This window comes from Mya arenaria, chromosome 8 (assembly GCF_026914265.1).
Source record: "Mya arenaria isolate MELC-2E11 chromosome 8, ASM2691426v1".
NCBI classification, from domain to species: domain Eukaryota; kingdom Metazoa; phylum Mollusca; class Bivalvia; order Myida; family Myidae; genus Mya; species Mya arenaria.
Window position 1 is genome coordinate 60,995,120 of NC_069129.1, and position 21,418 is coordinate 61,016,537.

The 21,418-nt window shown below is 34.6% G+C and overlaps 1 protein-coding gene across 1 annotated transcript in view; it reads left to right on the top strand.

Moving 5' to 3' along the window:
* The window catches only part of LOC128242693 (guanine nucleotide-binding protein G(s) subunit alpha-like), a 50,101-nt gene extending 29,253 nt beyond the window's left edge, over positions 1-20,848 (top strand). The window contains exons 6-11 of the mRNA XM_052959948.1: positions 3,165-3,219; positions 3,849-3,922; positions 5,685-5,864; positions 9,407-9,537; positions 14,296-14,363; positions 15,206-20,848. Of these exons, the coding sequence (XP_052815908.1) occupies positions 3,165-3,219; positions 3,849-3,922; positions 5,685-5,864; positions 9,407-9,537; positions 14,296-14,363; positions 15,206-15,352 (655 nt within the window). The 3' untranslated portion in view covers positions 15,353-20,848. The remainder of the gene's footprint in view (positions 1-3,164; positions 3,220-3,848; positions 3,923-5,684; positions 5,865-9,406; positions 9,538-14,295; positions 14,364-15,205) is intronic.
* The last annotated feature ends 570 nt before the right edge of the window (positions 20,849-21,418 follow it).

The window sequence follows — 21,418 nt, forward strand, 5'->3', positions numbered from 1 at the left end:
ATTGATTTAGAAAAAGAGTGTCACTTTAATGATGACAACGTTGCTTAGTACTTTGATTAATATGTATGAGACAACCCCTCGGGAGTTTCATGAGAAAAAAGCAACAAAAAACAATGACATCACATTCTTAAATGGGTAAAATAAATTTTAATCCTGGCAGAAGACATACACAAGCATGAAAATGTTTTTACAAACCAAGAAATAACTATAAAAACAAGGGTGGTTTTTGATTGTGCACAAAAATATCATATTATTTCAGAGTGTACAGTCCCAACTAAAGTCGTGTCCGATATTTGTGGCTACTCATAAATATTTCACAAAATGTCACTGATGAAAAATATTGTTGTCACAGTTATCACAATAGTAAAAAAGCAGTGTTGAAATATGGCATCTCCTAGAATACACATATTTTTGGGGGTCATTATATATTGTTGATTATTATTATCTCCCCTGAGGTGTAGGTCATTAACCCATCATGTAACAGACCCAGAAGTTCATAGCAATATCATGAAATAATAAACAGGTTAGCTCTCATAAGACATGAGTTTGTTATACCCTTTCAGTTGTAAGGGTGTAAATGACTTCCAGATAGTTCCTGTTTCATGGGTGTTACATGGAATCAGCCTCATGAACATTCCCATAGAGTTACAGAGAGATTCTGTAGCAGGAAGGAAGCCACCATTGATTTTAGCTGTGGCTGTATGGCAGTGTCGCAGCCAGTCACACTGCTGAGAGTTCCAGTGGCAAACTCTTCCCAGTAGAGATCTCATTATTTATAACTTGGCGGCTATAAATAGCAACGGCAAGGCTCAATATAGATCAGCAATGTGTAGAGACTCTCAGAATCGGCTGGCTGTACAGAACAATATGTTGTTTGAGGCACAAATGTGACTTGCTCTCTACACTGGCCTATATTTTCTCTGATACTTGGCACTGACAGAACATGCTGAGTAATTTAAGGGAAAGGAAGCCAGAGTGCATATGTTGCACACATTGCTGGTATGCTGTGCAGCTGGGGTAACATGCTTTCTGGTGACAAAAAAGTCATTGGATTAAGCTAGGATTTGGACACTTGATCAGTTCTAAGCCTTCTTAATAATAAATCAATCTTTTTGAATTATGAGCATCATAGGCTTGTCTTTGTGATTTCCAGTGGAAACTTCCTTTAAGTCTTTCAAATGGAATTTCCCATCAGTTTTAGCGCACGCAGACAGAATATATATTGAATATATAATACATCCACAAAACATTTTGATTCGGTCTGTCAAGGCTTTTCCGTAGAGGTCTGTCTGTATGTCTGCCTTGCTATAATATATTGCTCAATTACTGATTCTGAATGCTAAAAGTGGAAACTAGGATGTTACATAATTGAACCAGTAATACTACATAAAAACGAATACCATTTTCTGTACCCTGAGATTCAATTGTATAGCAAACATCTAAAAAATCATTAGAATTGTACTTTTGGGGTATGAGTCCTTGCTTGCAGCAGTGGACATGATAGTGCCCAACCTTCATTTTTACCAAAACAATATATTGATTCCCACCTCCTTCACTGAAAAACTGGGCAGCATGTTATGAGACTTATTTTTTTTTACGTTTTGGCCTTTGCAACAAAGTTGCATCTTATACTAATGTATAGGTTATTTTATATTTTGAGGTCCAAATGGAAAGTAATCATTCAAGGCGCAGCCAGACAGCCACTAATTTTCATACATACCTCTAAATAAACATACATAATGGTTGAAATAATATATAATGACAAAGGCATGCCTTATTGATTTCTAGTCGTTTTTATCCTTTGTTTGATCACTGAACATGATTGTGTAGGTGTTAGAAACAGATTATGAAGAGATGTGAATGTAGGTATTTGTTTATTAAGTGTTTTGTCATTTACACATCATTAATAGTCTTTCACATGATTATTTATCCTCTTACAAAAGATTATCTACAGCACGGTTAATAATTTTGACTGCACATTTCCTTTAAAGCATCTTGTTGTATGATCCTCTTTACCTCCCAGTGAATTATTTTGGTGCAATTTAATGCCTTCTATTATATAAAAGGCTGTTTCCCCTTGCAAAAAAATGTCCATTTTCCCCCAAAATAAAATATTTTTTTCCCAATTTGATAAATGCACATTATGTTACTGAATTAAAAAGCAATGAATTTCTTGAAAAATAAGCAAAATCTTGACAAGACTAACTCATTCACAGAATAAAGTATGCATAAAAAGGTGAAAACATGTATATTTGCAAATGCTATTTTGATCTGATTTTGTATTTTTCCCAATCAGGACTTTTTTTTCCCAATTTTCAAGGCATAGCCGGTATATTTCCCAAAAAAATCACTCTGCAGCCCCCATAAAATGATTAGATGAACTATGAAGTTTCACCTTCAATATGAACGACCCATATGTGGAAGATCTGACCTATAAGTACACCCAATGAAACATCCATATGAAAAATTAAATGTCGAATGATTTGAAAAATACTGTAATTCCATTGGTTTAAAAATGATTTCAGCCATTTTCAGTGAGTCGATGTGATTTGAAACATTGTGAGGTTTCGAAAGAGAAGACAACAAAGTCGCAGTCTTAGAGATGTCAGTGTGTTAAGCTGATATCATAGCCATTTGTTTAAAGAAAACGTTAACTTTTTGCATCCTCGGCACCTTTCATAACCTAACCTATATGATACCCTGGGCAAATCAGCTGTTAAAATCTCGTTCTCCTGAATTATCAATAAGGTGAAATCCAGCCGCTTGGTTGGTCGCATGAGACACACCTCATGCGGTGCGGAAATGGCCGAGAAGTTATGGATGTAATCTCGGTTCAAAACAATCCAATTAGATCACTGCTTACAAATCATTTTAGGCAGGATATTGTTCAATATGCTGATAGCTCTTCACAAAGGAGATCCATTACTTTTTTTTATCGGCTATTTCATTGATCGGATAATGCTTATGAATATTCAAGATTTACGAAGTTTCCCTAGCCAATTTACCCAGGGTATCATATAGGTTATGATACGCTGGGGTACCGAGGATGACTTTTTGGTACAGCCATCTAACAAGTAGCCTTCTAAACTTCAACCTATACAAAATTGCTTGATAATGAATTATGCTTGTGATATTACTTTAAACACATTGTTTGTCCATTCCAGTTTTTTAGACCGAGTACATATAGTGAAACAGCCCGACTACACCCCGACAGAGCAGGTATGTGTCGGCTATCGTAAAACACCAGTTGCACTACATAGTGAAGTACTGCGGCTCAGAAACTGAACCTGTGTTTTTGATAATAAAACTATTTCAGTTTTGTCTCAATACTTAACTTTGATGTAAAATTACATACAAGCACAGTTGTCAATACTATTAATGATTTCATATATATTTCATAGTGCCTTCTTTAGGTTTTCTCCCATGCTTGTTTTCAACAGTTGCCTTAGAAATATATCTGCTTCTAAACACTGCTCAGGCAAATTTTGTTTAAAGTTGCTTAATTTTCTGTATTTTTTTCTTTCAATGAAAGCCAAGGGGTTTAAGAAGCTCCCCTTTAGAGATATGACCATAATAATGTTTTAAAGTTGTTAAAGAGCAATAACTCAAATTGTTGTAAAATTAAGTCAAAAATTCTCTCATCAATTTTTTTTCTACTTCAAAAGAAGGTTAAATGGGAATCATTAGAAATTTGCATGATTATTATAATGCAAGCCTGGAAATCAAGGAGCTTTAAATAGAATTAAAACGTTTTTAATTTGTTACTGAGTAAAACACCATGTTTATAGATGTTTTTACACAATTACTTGTAATGTTTAATATTTATGCATTTTCTGTTTTCGTTCCAGGATATATTGCGGTGTCGAGTGCTGACTTCAGGAATTTTTGAAACTAAGTTTACAGTTGATAAAGTAAATTTTCAGTAAGTATGGCATCTTATTTGAGTACAGGTTAGCTACAATAATGAGCGATCAGGGATACTCTTTTATTATTTTGACATTTCTTATGTATCTCTGTGACATCTCCAGTCTGTCATAATAAATAAAATCATCAAAAGCCATTTAGGTGGGCTTGAGTTTAAAGCTGCACTCTTACAGATTGAACATTTAATCAATTTTGATTTTTTGTCCTGGAGCTAGCCAATTTTTGCGAAAATCCATGAAAACCTGTTTTTAGTCAGCTGACAAAAGTTTGATCGCAGATTTTTATATTTAAGTTCAAAAATTGATGTTTTATGCATTTTCTTAAACCGTAAGTAATGGTTTAAGCCATAAAACATGAAATTTCACAAGGAAATATGAAAATCTGCAATCTGATCTTTTGTCAGCTGTCTTGTATAATTGGTTTGCAGATATTTACGCAAAAATTGGCTCGCTCCAAGACAAAAAATAAAAAAAAGTTGTAAAAATGGTAAATCTGTGGGAGTGCAACTTTAAGGATTGAACAGCATTTCTTTATGAAGTACCTTTGTACTGAGCCTTAGACATGTACTGCATTCATAAATCATTAGCGGGCTCATTCCTTATTTAACATAACGTAAATCTATCCATTTTTGAATTGTACAAAACTTATATAACAAAAAGGTTATTTAAACTTTAATTATTTTTGATTACATACAAATTAATAGTTTATGACCTTTGATAATGTTTTATAATAGAGGGATTAGGAGTTCAATGACCAGTTTATTCTAGTACCGTACATTGCTAGATATACAGTGTGTGTCTTCTTTCTCGGAACTTCGTAATCAATACAGGCTGCAGAACTTGCTCAAAATAGACCATAATGGTGGCTATTATAAATTAGTTCTCTGAAGGTGAGAAATGTATGAATTAGAAGTTAGTTAGTACATCAAGAAGAACAACAATTAATGACTTTAAAAGTTCATGTTGTATTTGACTAACCAGTGCCAGATTGTCTTAATAGACATCGTTTACATTTAAAGTTTGTCTGTTATTGAAATTATTTTTTGGAACGAATTGTCTTAGCCTTGCTGTCAGAGTCTGCGGTTTTATTGTGGCCATTAGCCATGTTCGAAACCATAAAGATTGGCCATGACTTAGAAATGGCTAGATATTCACATGAAATTTATACACATATTTACATTGAATGTCTGCATGTGTAGCAAATTCCATTTCTCTGATTCGATATGCCTCCTTGTAAAATGGCAAGCAATGATAATAGCGTTCAGTGCTTATTTATATTAAAACTGTAGAGCAGTATTGACTATCCATGGCAATTTTACTCCTTTTTACATTCAAAGTCCTTTACATTATATTTTGTTGTGAAACATGATTGTAATACAGACCTTTGTGAGATATATAAGTGGTCAAGTGTCCCTACCCTTTTCCAGAAATTTGGTTTGATTTCAGACAGGGGTACTTTCTCAGGGGGCTCTTAAATTTGACACCAGTACCAATAACTTTTTACCTGTAAATGATGAAAACTTGCAATACATTTATTAATTGGTGTTTTGTTATTATAAAATACGAGTGGGTACGTAAAAGTACAATACCATTCAATTAGTACCATTCAATTAGTCTACACCAAAAGTACTGTGTAGATATTCATGTATATGCCATATGTAACTGTTGGTACACACTCAGAGAAATATGTTGTGATCTTACACTGAATTTAAACTATGATTATGTTGGTGTATTTAGAATAGAATGTTTTGTGTATTCCAGTATGTTTGACGTGGGCGGTCAGAGAGATGAGAGGCGGAAGTGGATTCAGTGCTTTAACGACGTGACGGCGATCATCTTCGTTACGGCGTGTAGTAGTTACAATCTTGTGCTACGAGAAGATCCTTCACAAAATAGGCTTAGAGAATCATTGGAGCTATTTAAAAGTATTTGGAACAACCGGTGAGGAACAGTTTAAGTGATAACTTTGAAAATGATTCACATCATCTATCCGCTTATCCTCATCTTTTACTCCCAGTACTCATACCATCATCTTATACCCCCAGTACTCATACCATCATCTTATACCCCCAGTACTCATACCATTATCTTATACCCCCAGTACTCCTACCATCATCTTATACCCCCTGTACTCATACCATCATCTTATACTCCTGGTACTCATACCATCATCTTATACCCCCGGTACTCATACCATCATCTTATACCCCCGGTACTCATACCATCATCTTATTACCCCAGTACTCATACCATCATCTTATACTCCCGGTACTCATACCATCATCTTATACCCCCAGTACTCCTACCATCATCTTATACCTCCAGTACTCATACCATCATCTTATACCCCCGGTACTCATACCATCATCTTATACCCCCAGTACTCATACCATCATCTTATACCCCCAGTACTCATACCATCATCTTATACTCCCGGTACTCATACCATCATCTTATACCCCCAGTACTCATACCATCATATTATACCCCCAGTACTCATACCATCATATTATACCCCCAGTACTCATACCATCATCTTATACCCCCAGTACTCATACCATCATCTTATACTCCCGGTACTCTTACCATCATCTTATACCCCCGGTACTCATACCATCATTTTATACCCCCTGTACTCCTACCATCATCTTATACCCCCAGTACTCATACCATCATTTTATACCCCCTGTACTCATACCATCATCTTATACTCCCGGTACTCATACCATCATCTTATACTCCCGGTACTCATACCATCATCTTATACCCCCAGTACTCATACCATCATCTTATACTCCCAGTACTCATACCATCATCTTATACTCCCGGTACTCATACCATTATCTTATACTCCCGGTACTCATACCATTATCTTATACTCCCGGTACTCATACCATTATCTTCTACCCCCAGTACTCATACCATCATCTTATACCCCCAGTACTCATACCATCATCTTATACCCCCAGTACTCATACCATCAGCTTATACCCCCAGTACTCCCGGTACTCATACCCTCATCTTATACTCCCGGTACTCATACCATCATCTTATACTCCCAGTACTCATACCATCATCTTATACTCCCGGTACTCACACCATCATCTTATACCCCCGGTATTCATACCACATCTTATACCCCCAGTACTCATACCATCATCTTATACCCCCAGTACTCATACCATTTTCTTATACCCCCAGTACTCATACCATCATCTTATACCCCCAGTACTCATACCATCATATTATACTCCCGGTACTCATTCCATCATGTTATACCCCCAGTACTCATACCATCATCTTATACTCCCGGTACTCATACCATCATCTTATACCCCCGGTACTCATACCATCATCTTATACCCCCAGTATTCATACCATTATATATACCCCCAGTACTCATACCATCATATTATACTCCCGGTACTCATTCCATCATGTTATACTCCCAGTACTCATACCATCATCTTATACTCCCGGTACTCACACCATCATCTTATACCCCCAGTACTCCTACCATCATCTTATACCCCCAGTATTCATACCATTATATATACCCCCAGTACTCCTACCATCATCTTATACCCCCGGTATTCATACCACATCTTATACCCCCAGTACTCATACCATCATCTTATACCCCCAGTACTCATACCATTTTCTTATACCCCCAGTACTCCTACCATCATCTTATACCCCCAGTATTCATACCATTATATATACCCCCAGTACTCATACCATCATCTTATACCCCCGGTATTCATACCACATCTTATACCCCCAGTATTCATACCACATCTTATACCCCCAGTACTCATACCATCATCTTATACCCCCAGTACTCATACCATCATCTTATACCCCCAGTACTCATACCATCATATTATACTCCCAGTACTCATACCATCATCTTATACTCCCAGTACTCATACCATCATATTATACTCCCGGTACTCATACCATCATCTTATACTCCCGGTACTCATACCATCATCTTATACCCCCGGTACTCATACCATCATTTTATACTCCCGGTACTCATACCATTATCTTACACCCCCAGTACTCATACCATCATCTTATACTCCCAGTACTCATACCATCATCTTATACTCCCGGTACTCATACCATCATCTTATACTCCTGGTACTCATACCATCATCTTATACTCCCGGTACTCATACCATTATCTTCTACCCCCAGTACTCCTACCCTTATCTTATACCCCCTGTACTCATACCATCATCTTATACTCCCAGTACTCATACCATCATATTATACCCCCTGTACTCATACCATCATCTTATACTCCCGGTACTCATACCATCATCTTATACCCCCTGTACTCATACCATCATCTTATACCCCCGGTACTCATACCATCATCTTATACCCCCGGTACTCATACCATTATCTTATACCCCCAGTACTCATACCATTATCTTATACCCCCTGTACTCATACCATCATCTTATACCCCCAGTACTCATACCTTCATCTTACACTCTCGGTACTCATACCGTCATCTTATACCCCTGGTATTCAATTGGGGGGACATACTGTTTTTGCCCTGTCCGTCAGTCAGTATGTCACACTTTGTTTTCACTCAATTTCACTTAAGAACACTAAGAACCAGGTTTATACTTGGTATGCAGGTTGGCCATGACCAGTAGAAGACCCCTATTGAATTTGAGATCAGAAGGTCAAAGGTCAAGGAGCAGTGACTTTGTGGTTAAAAAAGCGGTTAAAGAGTTAAGTTAAGATCCTTTTGGCCCAGGAACTTCATACTTAGTATGCAAATTTGTCAGGACCAGTAGATGACCCCTATTGATTTTGAGATCAGTAGGTGAAAGGTCAAAGTACGGGTGACCTTCAGGTGAAAAACGATTTGTTGGTAGTGACCTTAAGCTGAAAAAAAGTTCTGCTCAAGACTTTAAAAAAGGCTTGCACCCAGGAACTTCATACTTGGTATACTAGTTGGTAATGACTAGTTGCTGACCCCTCTTGGTTTTGAGATCAGTAGGTCGTGGGTCAAGATGACCTCGAGGTGAAAAATGTAGTCCAATCATAACTTTACAACACTGTCTCCAGTCCTAAAGTACAAATTTCATGTCCACCATTGATTGTTTCTCACCTACTACCACACAATGGGAGAGACAAGCTCTTTTTAAAAAAAAACGCAATCTCTAGTTCATAGATTTTGCAGCAAATTGTAGTATTAATCTGAAATGAATTTCATTCGGCTGAGACTATTATTAGAAATATTTACTTATGTTTAATCTTCAACCTCAGAAAAAATAGCTTTTTCAAGTTTTTTACAGTTTCGATAAAGACTTTCAAGATTTATCAAAATGAAATAGAAAAAAAACGCTTTTTGTATTCCTTAAAGTACAGAATAATAGATTATTGCTTCTTAAACTTCAATAACAAAAATGTTGATTTCTCAACGAGTGTTTGCATTAATTCTTTGTTTTTCCTTTCAGGTGGTTGCGGACGATATCTGTTATATTATTTTTAAACAAACAAGATCTTCTAGCAGAAAAAGTGAAGTCCGGAAAGTCCAAAATAGAGGAATACTTCCCGGACTTTAAACGTTACCAAATTCCCAGCGAAGGTGAGATTTTCTCGTCACACATTATGAGAATTTTCATGAGAGCTGAACAAAATATTTAAACTGTGAAAGTTAAGATTGACTTAAGAGTCTGAAACACGTAAGATTGTGAACCATTTACCATTCCTTGATCATAACCAGTAACTATTAATGACTAGGCTCTAGGTGGGGATGAAACTTGGGACCTGCTTAACTGGAGTCTGATAAGCTAACGGGTCCGCTATTGCCACTGCATGACATTCATATGAGCAAAATACACTAGTACCGTATTTTCTCGACTATAAGACGGGGAAATTGGGTCCCGATTTTTACCCCCAAAGTAGGGGTCCCGTCTTATAAGCGAGTCGATAAAATTTTTAAAAAAAGATTCAAGTCAAAATCAGTAAAAATTTACATAGGGTATTCGTCTATCCAGTATATCGTCTGCTGATACAAGTATGGGGCAATTAAGTAAACAACAACACAAAATCTCTTCACCGCGCGTGCTCTGACGTCACACAGTGTACCATTATATCTGCACCCCATTTTTTCTCATGGCGCGCGTCAGTATAATCAGTTTGACAGATATATCAAATCAATAAATTGGAAACTTATTATGATGTAGGTACCTAACTGTCAATTTGATTAAGCAAACAAATGACAATGCGAATATGAATCCTTTATGTTCGTCGCCAATCAAGGGACAATATTGCCTAAAGCATTATTGCTAAACAAACACCTATTCATGCCTCGGCTTTTCGCAATTATGTTATTGAAGCCATTTATTTTGCCGAAGAACTTCATTGGTGTCTTCAATAAAAAAATCAACTAAAACAAACATACGTTGTTATTGATTAATTATTACAATTCCGATAAGTAACGACCCGTCCTGCAAACTTAAACGCGTAATCATGTACTCATTTTTAACCTACCTCCAAATGGAGAGCTCACAGTTGACCGCAATTTTCTTTGAGTAAAACAAAAACAGTTACCGCGAAAGTCGTTAATTGTCCGTTGAGCTTGAACATTTTTACACATTAAGAAGAATTTTAGCATTTTAGATTTGCTTAAAAATTGACCCGGTCTTATAAGTGAGTCGAAACAAAAGCACCAGATTTCATGGGCAAAGTTAGGGGGCCGTCTTATAAGCGAATCGCCTTATAGTCGAGAAAATACGGTAACAGAACCCTAAAGTGCATGTTTTCATTGTAGGCTAGTCTTTATGTACAACAGTAAGCGAACTAGAAAGACCATCAAACCATTGTTAAAACTGTGTGTGAAAAAACAGTTGAAATCAAGTAGATTAATGTATGCGTGTACTTTTGTGTGATTGCTGCTTGCTCGTAAAGCTGTAAACCATGGTGCATGTAGAAAAATGCACCTTCATTTAGACAATTATTGCCGAAGATGAAAAGATTTCCTTTTAAAATAAAAAGAAGTTAATGGAAGGCAATATTTCAAACAGTAACAAGATCATTATGTTAAACAACCATGAGACGTTGAAAAAACACAATTTGTACTCCCAAATAAATGTCAGGACCAATCGTCCTTCACCCTAAATGAAGCATTGCATCATTAGACATGATGTTAAGCCTTTCGATTTTCTTATTTAAATAGTGATTTATATATTTACTTCTATAACTATATAAAAACAGGAAGAGATAGAAGTGTTCATTTTGTTATCCGCATTTTAAAAAAGGTTTTCAGTTGCACTAAGAGCAAGTCTTGCCAACATTGCAAATTATTGTGTACTCAAACATAGTGGGAGTTTTTCTTCAAGCTATAGTTTATGGTGTTTGAAAAATAAAAACATGGTTGCACTCTTGTTTAGTGGTTAAACGTGTGTTTGTACCCTTTTATGATTTGTAATTAATCAGTATAAATGAATTATTTACACTGGTATATTAGTTTCCATGGCAACGTCAACATCATAAGCTTAGTACAGATTTGTCAATAGTGAGGGTTTGTATCTGTTAAACTAGCAACGCTCGCCTTGTTATACATTTAACTAGAGACGAAAATACCCAGCACATCAACAACTGTTGCCAAGATGAAATCAGGTCTTATATGCAATTATTCTTTACAGTAACTATGGTTTTTTGTGGACAAAATATCTGTAAAAAGGGTGGGAAATGGATCAATAAAATATATGTATATAATATTCCAATGCAACCTGTAAGTTAAATAATGGACCTTTTTTAATGAGAAAGTTTTATTGTGATTTTTGATGTCCATTTTAAAATCTGTCTTTTAAAAAAATTCTGCATATCTTCTTATCTGAGATAATAGAAACTGCAGAGCCCCTTAGGCCATCTTTGATGCTTCATTGTATACAAGCTAATTAGTTTCATACTTACTATTGTTTCGCCTTTTTGTTCAATAATAAAAGGCTATTACTATTGAAATTATATTTTGTTCCTTGGGATGACATTTTTTTTCAAATTTATCCTACCTTTCCTTTGCTAAATTAGCAGTAAGCTTTTATTGATTTTTAAGCAGGTAAATCCAAGACTGTGGCAGAAGTCAAATACTAAGCCGATTAATGTTTGTTAGTATGCCATCAGATGAATCTGGTTGTGTGGCTGTGTCGCGCCTGATCACCTTCAATCTGATAAATGCCAACTAACACACGAGACATTAACTATACCAAATGAACCTATATGATGACATTTATTTTTGGCTACTTGTTCACATTGTGAAAGGCTGCTCGGTGTTACAGATCATTGTTTAACCTGACCTACTATAAATAACTGAAAAGACAGCAATTTTTCACAAGGGAGTTAGAAGTTGTCTAGTAGTAATGGCTTTCCTCTCACCCAAGAGTCTTTGGGTATGAGCTGCACCTGGCCAACCTTCTTTAGCCTCTCAAATCTGGTTAGCTTAGTTGTTCGAGCACCTGACATGTAGCAGGGGTTTCCAGGGTCAATCCCTGGATGGGCAGCACACTTTACTTAACCTGTGATATATTTTTTTATTTCTTTATAAATATAACTTCCTTCTTCCTTCCCATATGCAGGAACAAGAGTGGTTAATATCTCTTTAAAGCTGTCCTCATAATCAAGCTAAAATCATTCAGAAACACCTATAATACTTTTTCAACATTAAAGATGGAGCCTGAAATTTCTCTCTCGGCCGGCCGTTGGTGATGTTTTGTAAGTGCTACAATGCTTTCTTTTAATTATTTACATATCTTTTTTATGACAGCTAAATTTGGCATTTTTACAAAGGCAGTAACTTGGATGTTACCAAATATAGGACATAATTGAGATAGTTTAACCATGAATATGTCAAGAGCAGAATTCATTTACATTGAAAAACAAACTGAGCCTGTCATGAAATTTGATTTGTTAAAACCATATAATGATAGGGGAGAATAATATGTATGAATATAGCAATATTTTGAAGTGACTTAGTACTTGTAAAAAAGTCGAAGCATTCTCATAGCTTTGGTGTAAGGGTGGTTGTACAAAAAAACTTAAATCTTGGCCATATCTCATAAACCATTAAATATATATTCTCTGTAAATCACTGTGTATAGGATGCTAGAATTGATAGGACACAGGCAAAAAACAACAACAAGAAATATCACGGGAGGGGGTCTTTATTTTGTTGCCTCCAGTCATACCACCAAAATCGGCAACCACGATTTTATTTTGAATATTTTTATTGAGTTGTTAGAATGGCAAAAAATATTAAATAGTACAGCACATGTACATAAATGATAAATCTATTGAATAACAAAAGCACAAGTGGTATAAAGTACATAAATAGTTAATTGCAAAACTGTATTTCATAATCAATAAACAACATGATGTCACATGGTATAATGAGACGAACAACACTGTTATCTTAACAGTTTGTAGGATTGGTCCAGTAAACCAGCAGTAAGTCACACCATCACACATTAACAGTGCGCAATGATGCCACTTCACAGTATGCATGGCTATTTTTTTTTTTTTAATACAGAATCATGATACGTAAAATCTATTGTACAATTTTGAACCTTTAAAGCTGCACTCTCACAGGTTGAACGTTTTGACAACTTTTTTATTTTTTGTCATGGAACGAGCCAATTTTTGCGATAAATCCATGGAAACCAGTTATTTAAGACACCCGACAAAAAATTAGATAGCAGATTTTTATATTTAAGTTTAAAAATTGATGTTTTATGCATTTTTCTTAAACCGTTAGTCACGGTTTAAGCCATTAAACATTATTTTTCATTACGATCCGATTTTCTGGCAGCAATCATATATCATTGGTTTGCAGATATTGACACAAAAAATAAAAAAGTTGTAAAAATTTAAATCTGTGAGAGTGCAGCTTTAATATGATCAGTTTCGTTTAATTGTTCTCCTGCTTATGCTAATCGTACCCGATTTTCTGCTGCTGTTATAACTTAATCCGTCAAACAAGTAGAGTAACGTCCCTTTAAAGTGAAATGTAAACAAACACCTTTTCTTCCTATACCAAAAAGCAATATGTATAACTAACTGCATATAATTTTTTTTTAGATGAAGTGATAGAATAATAAGTTCCTTACACATGACTCGTTAATTATCTTGCCACTGTGTGACAACATTTTAAATTACTACAACTCTGTTACTCGATATATTTTCATATTTAGAAAATGCTGACAACATGTTAACAGTTTAAGATCAGGTTTGTGGAGAACTAACTAAGGTTATTAATATTCACACTAAAACAACTGATTTCCAAATCAAGGTCTTTTAACACAATAATGGTTCCATGTTGACCTTGTTGAATGTTTGTGTGTTTCAGTCCAGCTTGAGCCGGGGGATGATCCGGAGGTTGTTAGGGCAAAATATTTCATTAGGGACGAGTTCTTGGTGAGTATAAACATTTCGGGAACAGTAATAAGTATTCGTTTTATGTATTTATTGAAGAAATATTTTTTTCTTGAAATTAGTCTTTCCAATGAACATGCTCACATTTTTTGCTCGACTATTCGAAGAATAAGGAGAGCTAATCTACTCACCCTGGCCTTGGTGTCAGTGTCACACCTTGCTTAAGGTTTTGCATGTAAGCAGCTTTAAGTCGTAACCTCAACAAATGCATTGAAACTATAGATATGTATTCCAAACTATCCAATCAGCTTAATTGATGTAGTTAGATACTAGTATTACTTTTTTAAATAAAATGCAAATGGCACTTTATGATTCGACTTAGAAACTCTGGTTAAGGTTTGCGTGTAAGAGTCATAGGTTAATATTTCAGCTACTACATAATGTATTTCATTGAGACTTTATACAATGGTACTCAACCTTTAAAACTACTTAAATAACCATATAAAGTTTACCCATTGGGACTTCCATATTTTACAACCATACATGTAGGTCCCGAGCAAAAACCTGAAAGCCCCTAGCATTTCTTTGCGCACATATTACTTAAAAGGTCGACCCTCAGGTTGTCCATAGCTAGGAAATGTTTGGGGTTATGATGAATAATAATGCTTATCTATCTATTGTAACTTCACTTCTTACATGAACTGAAATTATTTGACTCATGGTTTATCAATAGGCTTAGTAGACTTACTTAATGACTCGCTACCCCCCCCCCCCCCCACCCCCCCACACACACCAAAAAACAACAACAACAAAAAACAACACCTGCAGTATGCAATATATTATTTTCTCTTTTTTAACTTACCTTTCCATACTTTGTGTTCCAGCGGATCAGCACAGCGAGCGGAGATGGCCGCCACTACTGCTACCCCCATTTTACGTGTGCTGTGGATACAGAGAACATTCGCCGAGTGTTCAACGATTGTCGTGATATTATACAGAGGATGCACCTTAGACAGTATGAACTACTGTGATGCCGCCCGTTCCGGGACAACGCCGGGTATCACGCGAATATGTGAATCTGCCTCTACTTGGTTTTCTCTGTTTTTGAGGAAATTAGAAAATATCTAGAAATTGTGACGTTGTTGAAATTGAAATTCACTCGTGTGTGGCTATTGGTGTGATGTACGCTGGAGTTGAAAGGAAACGATGGGGAGTGATGCATTTCATTTGTATTTACATCATTGTATAGTGTATAAACACGGATTTTATTTGTGCTGTGTGGTAAAGAGCACCTCAGTTGTGTGTAACGGGCTGTCACCATTACATCTGTCCATCTGTCTGTGAAGTATTTCGAGTTTCTGGGGTGATTATCCATTCTCTGAAGAGCCACTCTGTTCATCGTTTCAAGTGTAAGCAGTTGTCGTTACTGTTAGCAGTTATCACCAACTGTTTTTTCTCTTCATAAGTCATTAGAGTTGTCGTCATGGATTATTAATATACAAAAGCTTGTGCATTAAAACTACAATCATAACTTATATATATGTAAGTAACACCACTATTTGCAAAAACCAGATTGTGCTAACTTCAATGTCTGTATATTGTTGAGAAATGTATCGATGTGGATATTTATACACGCTGATCAACACGTAAAGGGGACTAACCAGTGGAAGCTTTAAACATGAACCACTGATGGGCACAGCAGCTAAGTTGAAGGATTAAAACAGCATATCAGGTGTTTTATTGCTGTCGGTAGAAATACAATTGAAAAGACTCAACAAGTACATAAAATCCTGGAGGGCTTGTGGCGATAAATGCTGGAAGGAATTGTTGAACTTGAAGCAGTGTTTTATCACACAACACATGACTTATATATGTGATAGTTTCTTTTTTGTATAAAGCTTGTAAGGATACAATGTTCTGTTGTGTGTGGTAGAGTGATCTATTGTTTTTGTATACAAGGCATATGCTTGCAACATGTATTTTAAAGAAAAAAACAACAGGTTTTAAATGTTTTGTTTGTTAAACTATATACATATTATATAATTATATAAGTATATATATTTCATTTATGGTATTGTTAATTTATAGTTTGCAGTGAAGTACATAAGCATGTCCAGTATGCATAAAAAAGCAATTACAACCAGATGATCACACTCAAATCAACTCAATGAAGCCTCTGGCTACAATTAACAAGACTCCGAGCGGCCCTCATTAATTTTCATTATCAAGCAGTGGAAGGAGTGTGACATATCATGTTACTTATTTCTTTTTATTATTGAAACCTTTCTCAGACATGGACTTAATAATTAAATATTTAAATTAAATAAATTAATTACCAATTTATAAAATTTTAGCATCATCTGAATTGAATTTTTAATTTAAATGAGTTTGCCATGGTTGAATCCAGGAAAACGAGGCATTCTGGGAACTGAGTGTGTCGTCATGAGCACGTGTCACAGCGGGCGAGTGTAGATTGTACATTCACAAGAGGCCTTAAAGATGTTCACAAACAAGAGTGCTTGTGATCTCAGATTGCTAACAGAATGCAAGAGTGCAGCGACAATGATCAATTAGTTTATCCTGTACATGGACTGTAATATTGGATCTGATTAATTGCACAAATAGCAACAAATTATGGCGATAATTGTCCTTGAAATTCTATTTATATATTATAGGTTTGTACAGAGTCTGTTTGAAATTAAAGGAATGCCTTCATATTTGATAGCTGGAATGATGACATAGTTAATGCATAGTGACTGCAGTATAATGATACAGTGATATGTGACAAAAGTTTCATTTAAATCTTGCAAAATTGATCCTCTCTAAAGATCATCATTTTCAATGTGTATGTTTGCCAGTTCTCTGTGTTGATGACAGGGCATGCTGATGTACTTCCCTGTGTTGTGTGATTGTCAGTGCTTACATTCTCACCATTACCATGGTTACTGAAGATTAGTTTTGTCAACTCTTTATGACCGTATTATTTAATCATTTGCGAACATTGATTAAATGATTTTTTGGATATATTTTTTTACATTTTTAATTACAACTAAATAGATACTTGGAACAATAGTGAAAATTAAACCTTCGATAAGTTGGAACAATTCTGAGTACATGTGTTAATTGTGTCAAGCAATACTGCTGCAAGTATTTATATCAAGATATCTGCAAGTAATATTTTTGTAAAAACAATGGTAACTGTTGAAGGTCCTAGCTTCAAGTTATGATGTTAAAATGTTGCTGTAAGTTGGAATCCAGTACCTTATGATTTTCACCGAAGGATTTTTTTTCACACATGATTGTAACACTTCCAGAAAGTTTTGCCATTTATTCAAATTAACATAGAGAAAATAGGGTGAAGATTTTGAAAATATTAAAATGAGCGTAGTTTTATTATAAAGTAAAATTATATGAATTTAATAAACATGCAATCAATATCCCAGAGCTAGGTTCTACATGTACTATCATGGTATTGGATTCTGAAAATGTGCAGGGTACTTTGTCAATTAGCACCAATAAGTAAACTTATATTGTGTATCAAGCGTGATGATGTTGCTTTAAATTCAATGCTAAAAGTCTGATAATATATATCCATCTTAGCCTCTTATTCATAGAGCAAGTCTGGTGATATATCCATCATAATGCCTGTTATACATAGAGCAAGTCTGGTGATATATCCATCATAATGCCTGTTATACATAGAGCAAGTCTGGTGATATATCCATCATCATGCCTGTTATACATAGAGCCAGTCTGGTGATATATCCATCATAATGCATCTTATACAAAGAGCAAGTCTGATGATATATCTATCATAATGCCTCTTATACAAAGAGCAAGTCTGGTGATATATCGATCATAATGCCTCTTATACAAAGAGCAAGTCTGGTGATATATCCATCATAATGCATCGTATATATAGAGCAGATCTGGTGATATATCCATCATAATGCATCGTATATATAGAGCAGATTTTTGGTTGTGATTTATATTTTTGTTTGCTCCTACATGTAGGGCCATTAGCGACATATCTTAAAAATAAATAGTGATGACAGTTAAAGAATAAAGTATATGATGTTTTCATTGATCATGAAAAGTGAAATGAAGTCTTAGTAATTACTGGTATGCATGTTTTCAATGATATTTGTATAACCTCTACCTAATCTTTTCCTTACAACTTTTTTTTCCAGAAAGGCAAATATAAACCCTAACAATGATATCTCAAATAGATTATAAAATACACCAGACCTGACACCTGCTAGTTTTTATTAATTGTATTAAGTCTGAAGATTTTTTGCTTTATACCGTAATTATAAAAACCTTCACTGAATCTTTGCAGACTATGGTGCATTTTCTATATCTATGTTCTGTGTTTAACCATTCACCCATTGCTCGGTATCATAGGTGTCGTCCGCCTGTGCTCCTGCGCCATTTCCCACACTTTGACTTGATCTAAAAGGATCAGCAACCTTGGACTGTATATTAGATAAAATCTTGTATACAACTGATTCATCATAGTTATAGCATTTTAATACAACTTGTATGTGACTTAAAGCATGAACATGTATTTTTTGCTATTTTCGTATTTGAAGGCATTTGATCATTTTTGTTTATGTAGATTAAATAAAAGAAAATTGTCGTTCAGCATTTGTTACTAAATTGTTTGTATTTTAAAGGTATACTTTCATTACTTTCCATTTAGTTTATTTTCTACTTGTTGCTATTCATGCGCATAATTAGTAGTGTTTACATTGTACATTTCATTTTGTAAATCTCTTGACGTGACATCTCATTGTGATTGATAATTGATTTGGAATGAATGCTTAACAAACAAAAAAAACATCTTGCAATAGATTTCAATAGTAGGAAACATTCAAAGGGTAGCCAGTCAAAGAATTTATTCTCGCATTGATTTTTGAGGATGAAAATTGATCAAATGAATGAGCTTTTTGTGAAAACTTAATCTATGTATTAAAATTTATAAGCAGAATTAATGAATAGCATGGTGCACACTGATTGATGTTATTACGCTTCACTATTGTGGGTACTAAAATATCAAGGATGTATAAAAGCTACACATGTTGAGCATCGCACAAATCACATTTTTTGAAAGTATGTATCATTATACAATTTACTGTTGTGTATTTAAATTGTTACTGGACACAACATTTTGTTGTTGTTGTTAAAATATCATTTTTGCCTTGCAAGTTCCATAGTAAATTACAGTTTTCTAGAGTCAGCAATATCCTATAATAAGTACATATGTCTACTGTTAATTGTTATTGCGCAAGAACAAGACAAGATGATCTGTAATTTTAATGTTATAATTATTTTAGTCGAGATCTCCTGTTTATCTATATTCTCATATTCTTTGAGTATTTTGCTCGAAAATGTATGATAAATTTAATGTTCATTAGTTAAAATTAATACAATTGGGTTTGCTTTATATTTGGAAATATTTCACATGTAGAAATAATGAGTTTTTGATGGTTCTCTGTGTGTGAAACTGTCTATCCCCAGAAAGGCACATGGTTACCACCTATTTATTATTTATTTATGATTTATTTAAACTGAACCATATAATACTCATGAACACTTCAGTTTAATTTTTTGTGTGCTTTCTATTGCTTGTTATTGTTAAAAATATAGCAAAACTTTTCTTTTTCCATTAAAATGAAGGAAGCCAGTGGTATCACAATTTATACAACAAGAATCTTACTTGGCAAGGTTTTGTGTTTATCGAATTAAAGTGATAATTTATGTTCAATTGTTTCCTTTCTAATACTATCAATGGTTGTTAATATTGTTTCACAGAAATTTCACATTTTTCCTCATGTTTTCCCTCCTTCTTTTGAAAACAAAGACACCAAAAAACTATAGTTGTTTACTGGAAAAAATCCCTTTTAGGTCAATCACTTTCCAATTACTTAATATTAATGTTTATTTTTTTGTTTGTGCTAAAGTTCATAATTATGAAAAAAAAAGATATTATAGAGACTATGTGACGTAATATACTAATCTCCAGTGTTTTACTTGGTACAGATTATCTTGTGGTTGGTTGACATACTGTCATGCATGTAATAAACCATGTTGTGCGCAAATATAACTGTATTGCTTTTAGCCAAAGTTCTTAGAATATTACTTTGATGTAGCAATGTGTATGCTCCAGACAATATGATTTTATGTTAAATATTTAAACTATTACTGAGCAGCTTGAAAAACCAAACTGGTTTAATTGTTTTTGTTTAAAAAAAACATTTGTACACTTTATATTTCAACTTTCAAGGATGTGATAATGCATAATTAAATGAACCAATTGTCTAGATTTAGAAGAAAGAACTGCTACTGTTTGTTTTTTAATGATAGTCTAAGAGCATGCACATTGCTATTTCTGATTGTTTTGTATATGTGATTTGGCTATGACTGTTATTCTCATTGCTGATATGATAAACATACACAACAAAATGTTGGGTATATATCAGATTTTTTATGAAGAAATATGTAATAAAATATTAGTAGGAAAAGTATTGTTTGTCTTCTTGGTTTGCTTATAAATAAGCGCAGTTTTTTATCCCATGTCATGCCAAAGTTGTATTGAATCTCTGATTTGATGAAGGTTTGTCGTTCTCACGAGCCAAAATATATACACGTACACATACACGACTGTATATTTAATACTCTTCTGAAGCATTACACAAATATGGATCATTTCAGACATTGGTTTTAATGCAGGTATTTAGAAACTACTTGACAACAAAGTGGTTTTGTACTTCTGTGATTTCAGTGATGAGCCATATCTTACACAGGGACAGAATCACATTTAAACTGAAAGGTTCATTTGCATGCTGGAAAAAAACAACAGAAGAGTGTTTTTGAAGATTGAAAGTCAAGGTTATTAAAAGATAGTTGTTAGAGTGGAGTAGGTATCTGCCTCTCACCCAGTAGGTTGTGGGTCCGATCCCCACCAGGGGTACCTTCTCATGGCCTCTCAACATGGACACCAGTACTGGTTACTACCTAGGTAATGGATTCCGGGTTGATTCTATTAACTGTTTTCTTACATAACAATCAAGATTTTAAAACCAGTAGTATAAAAT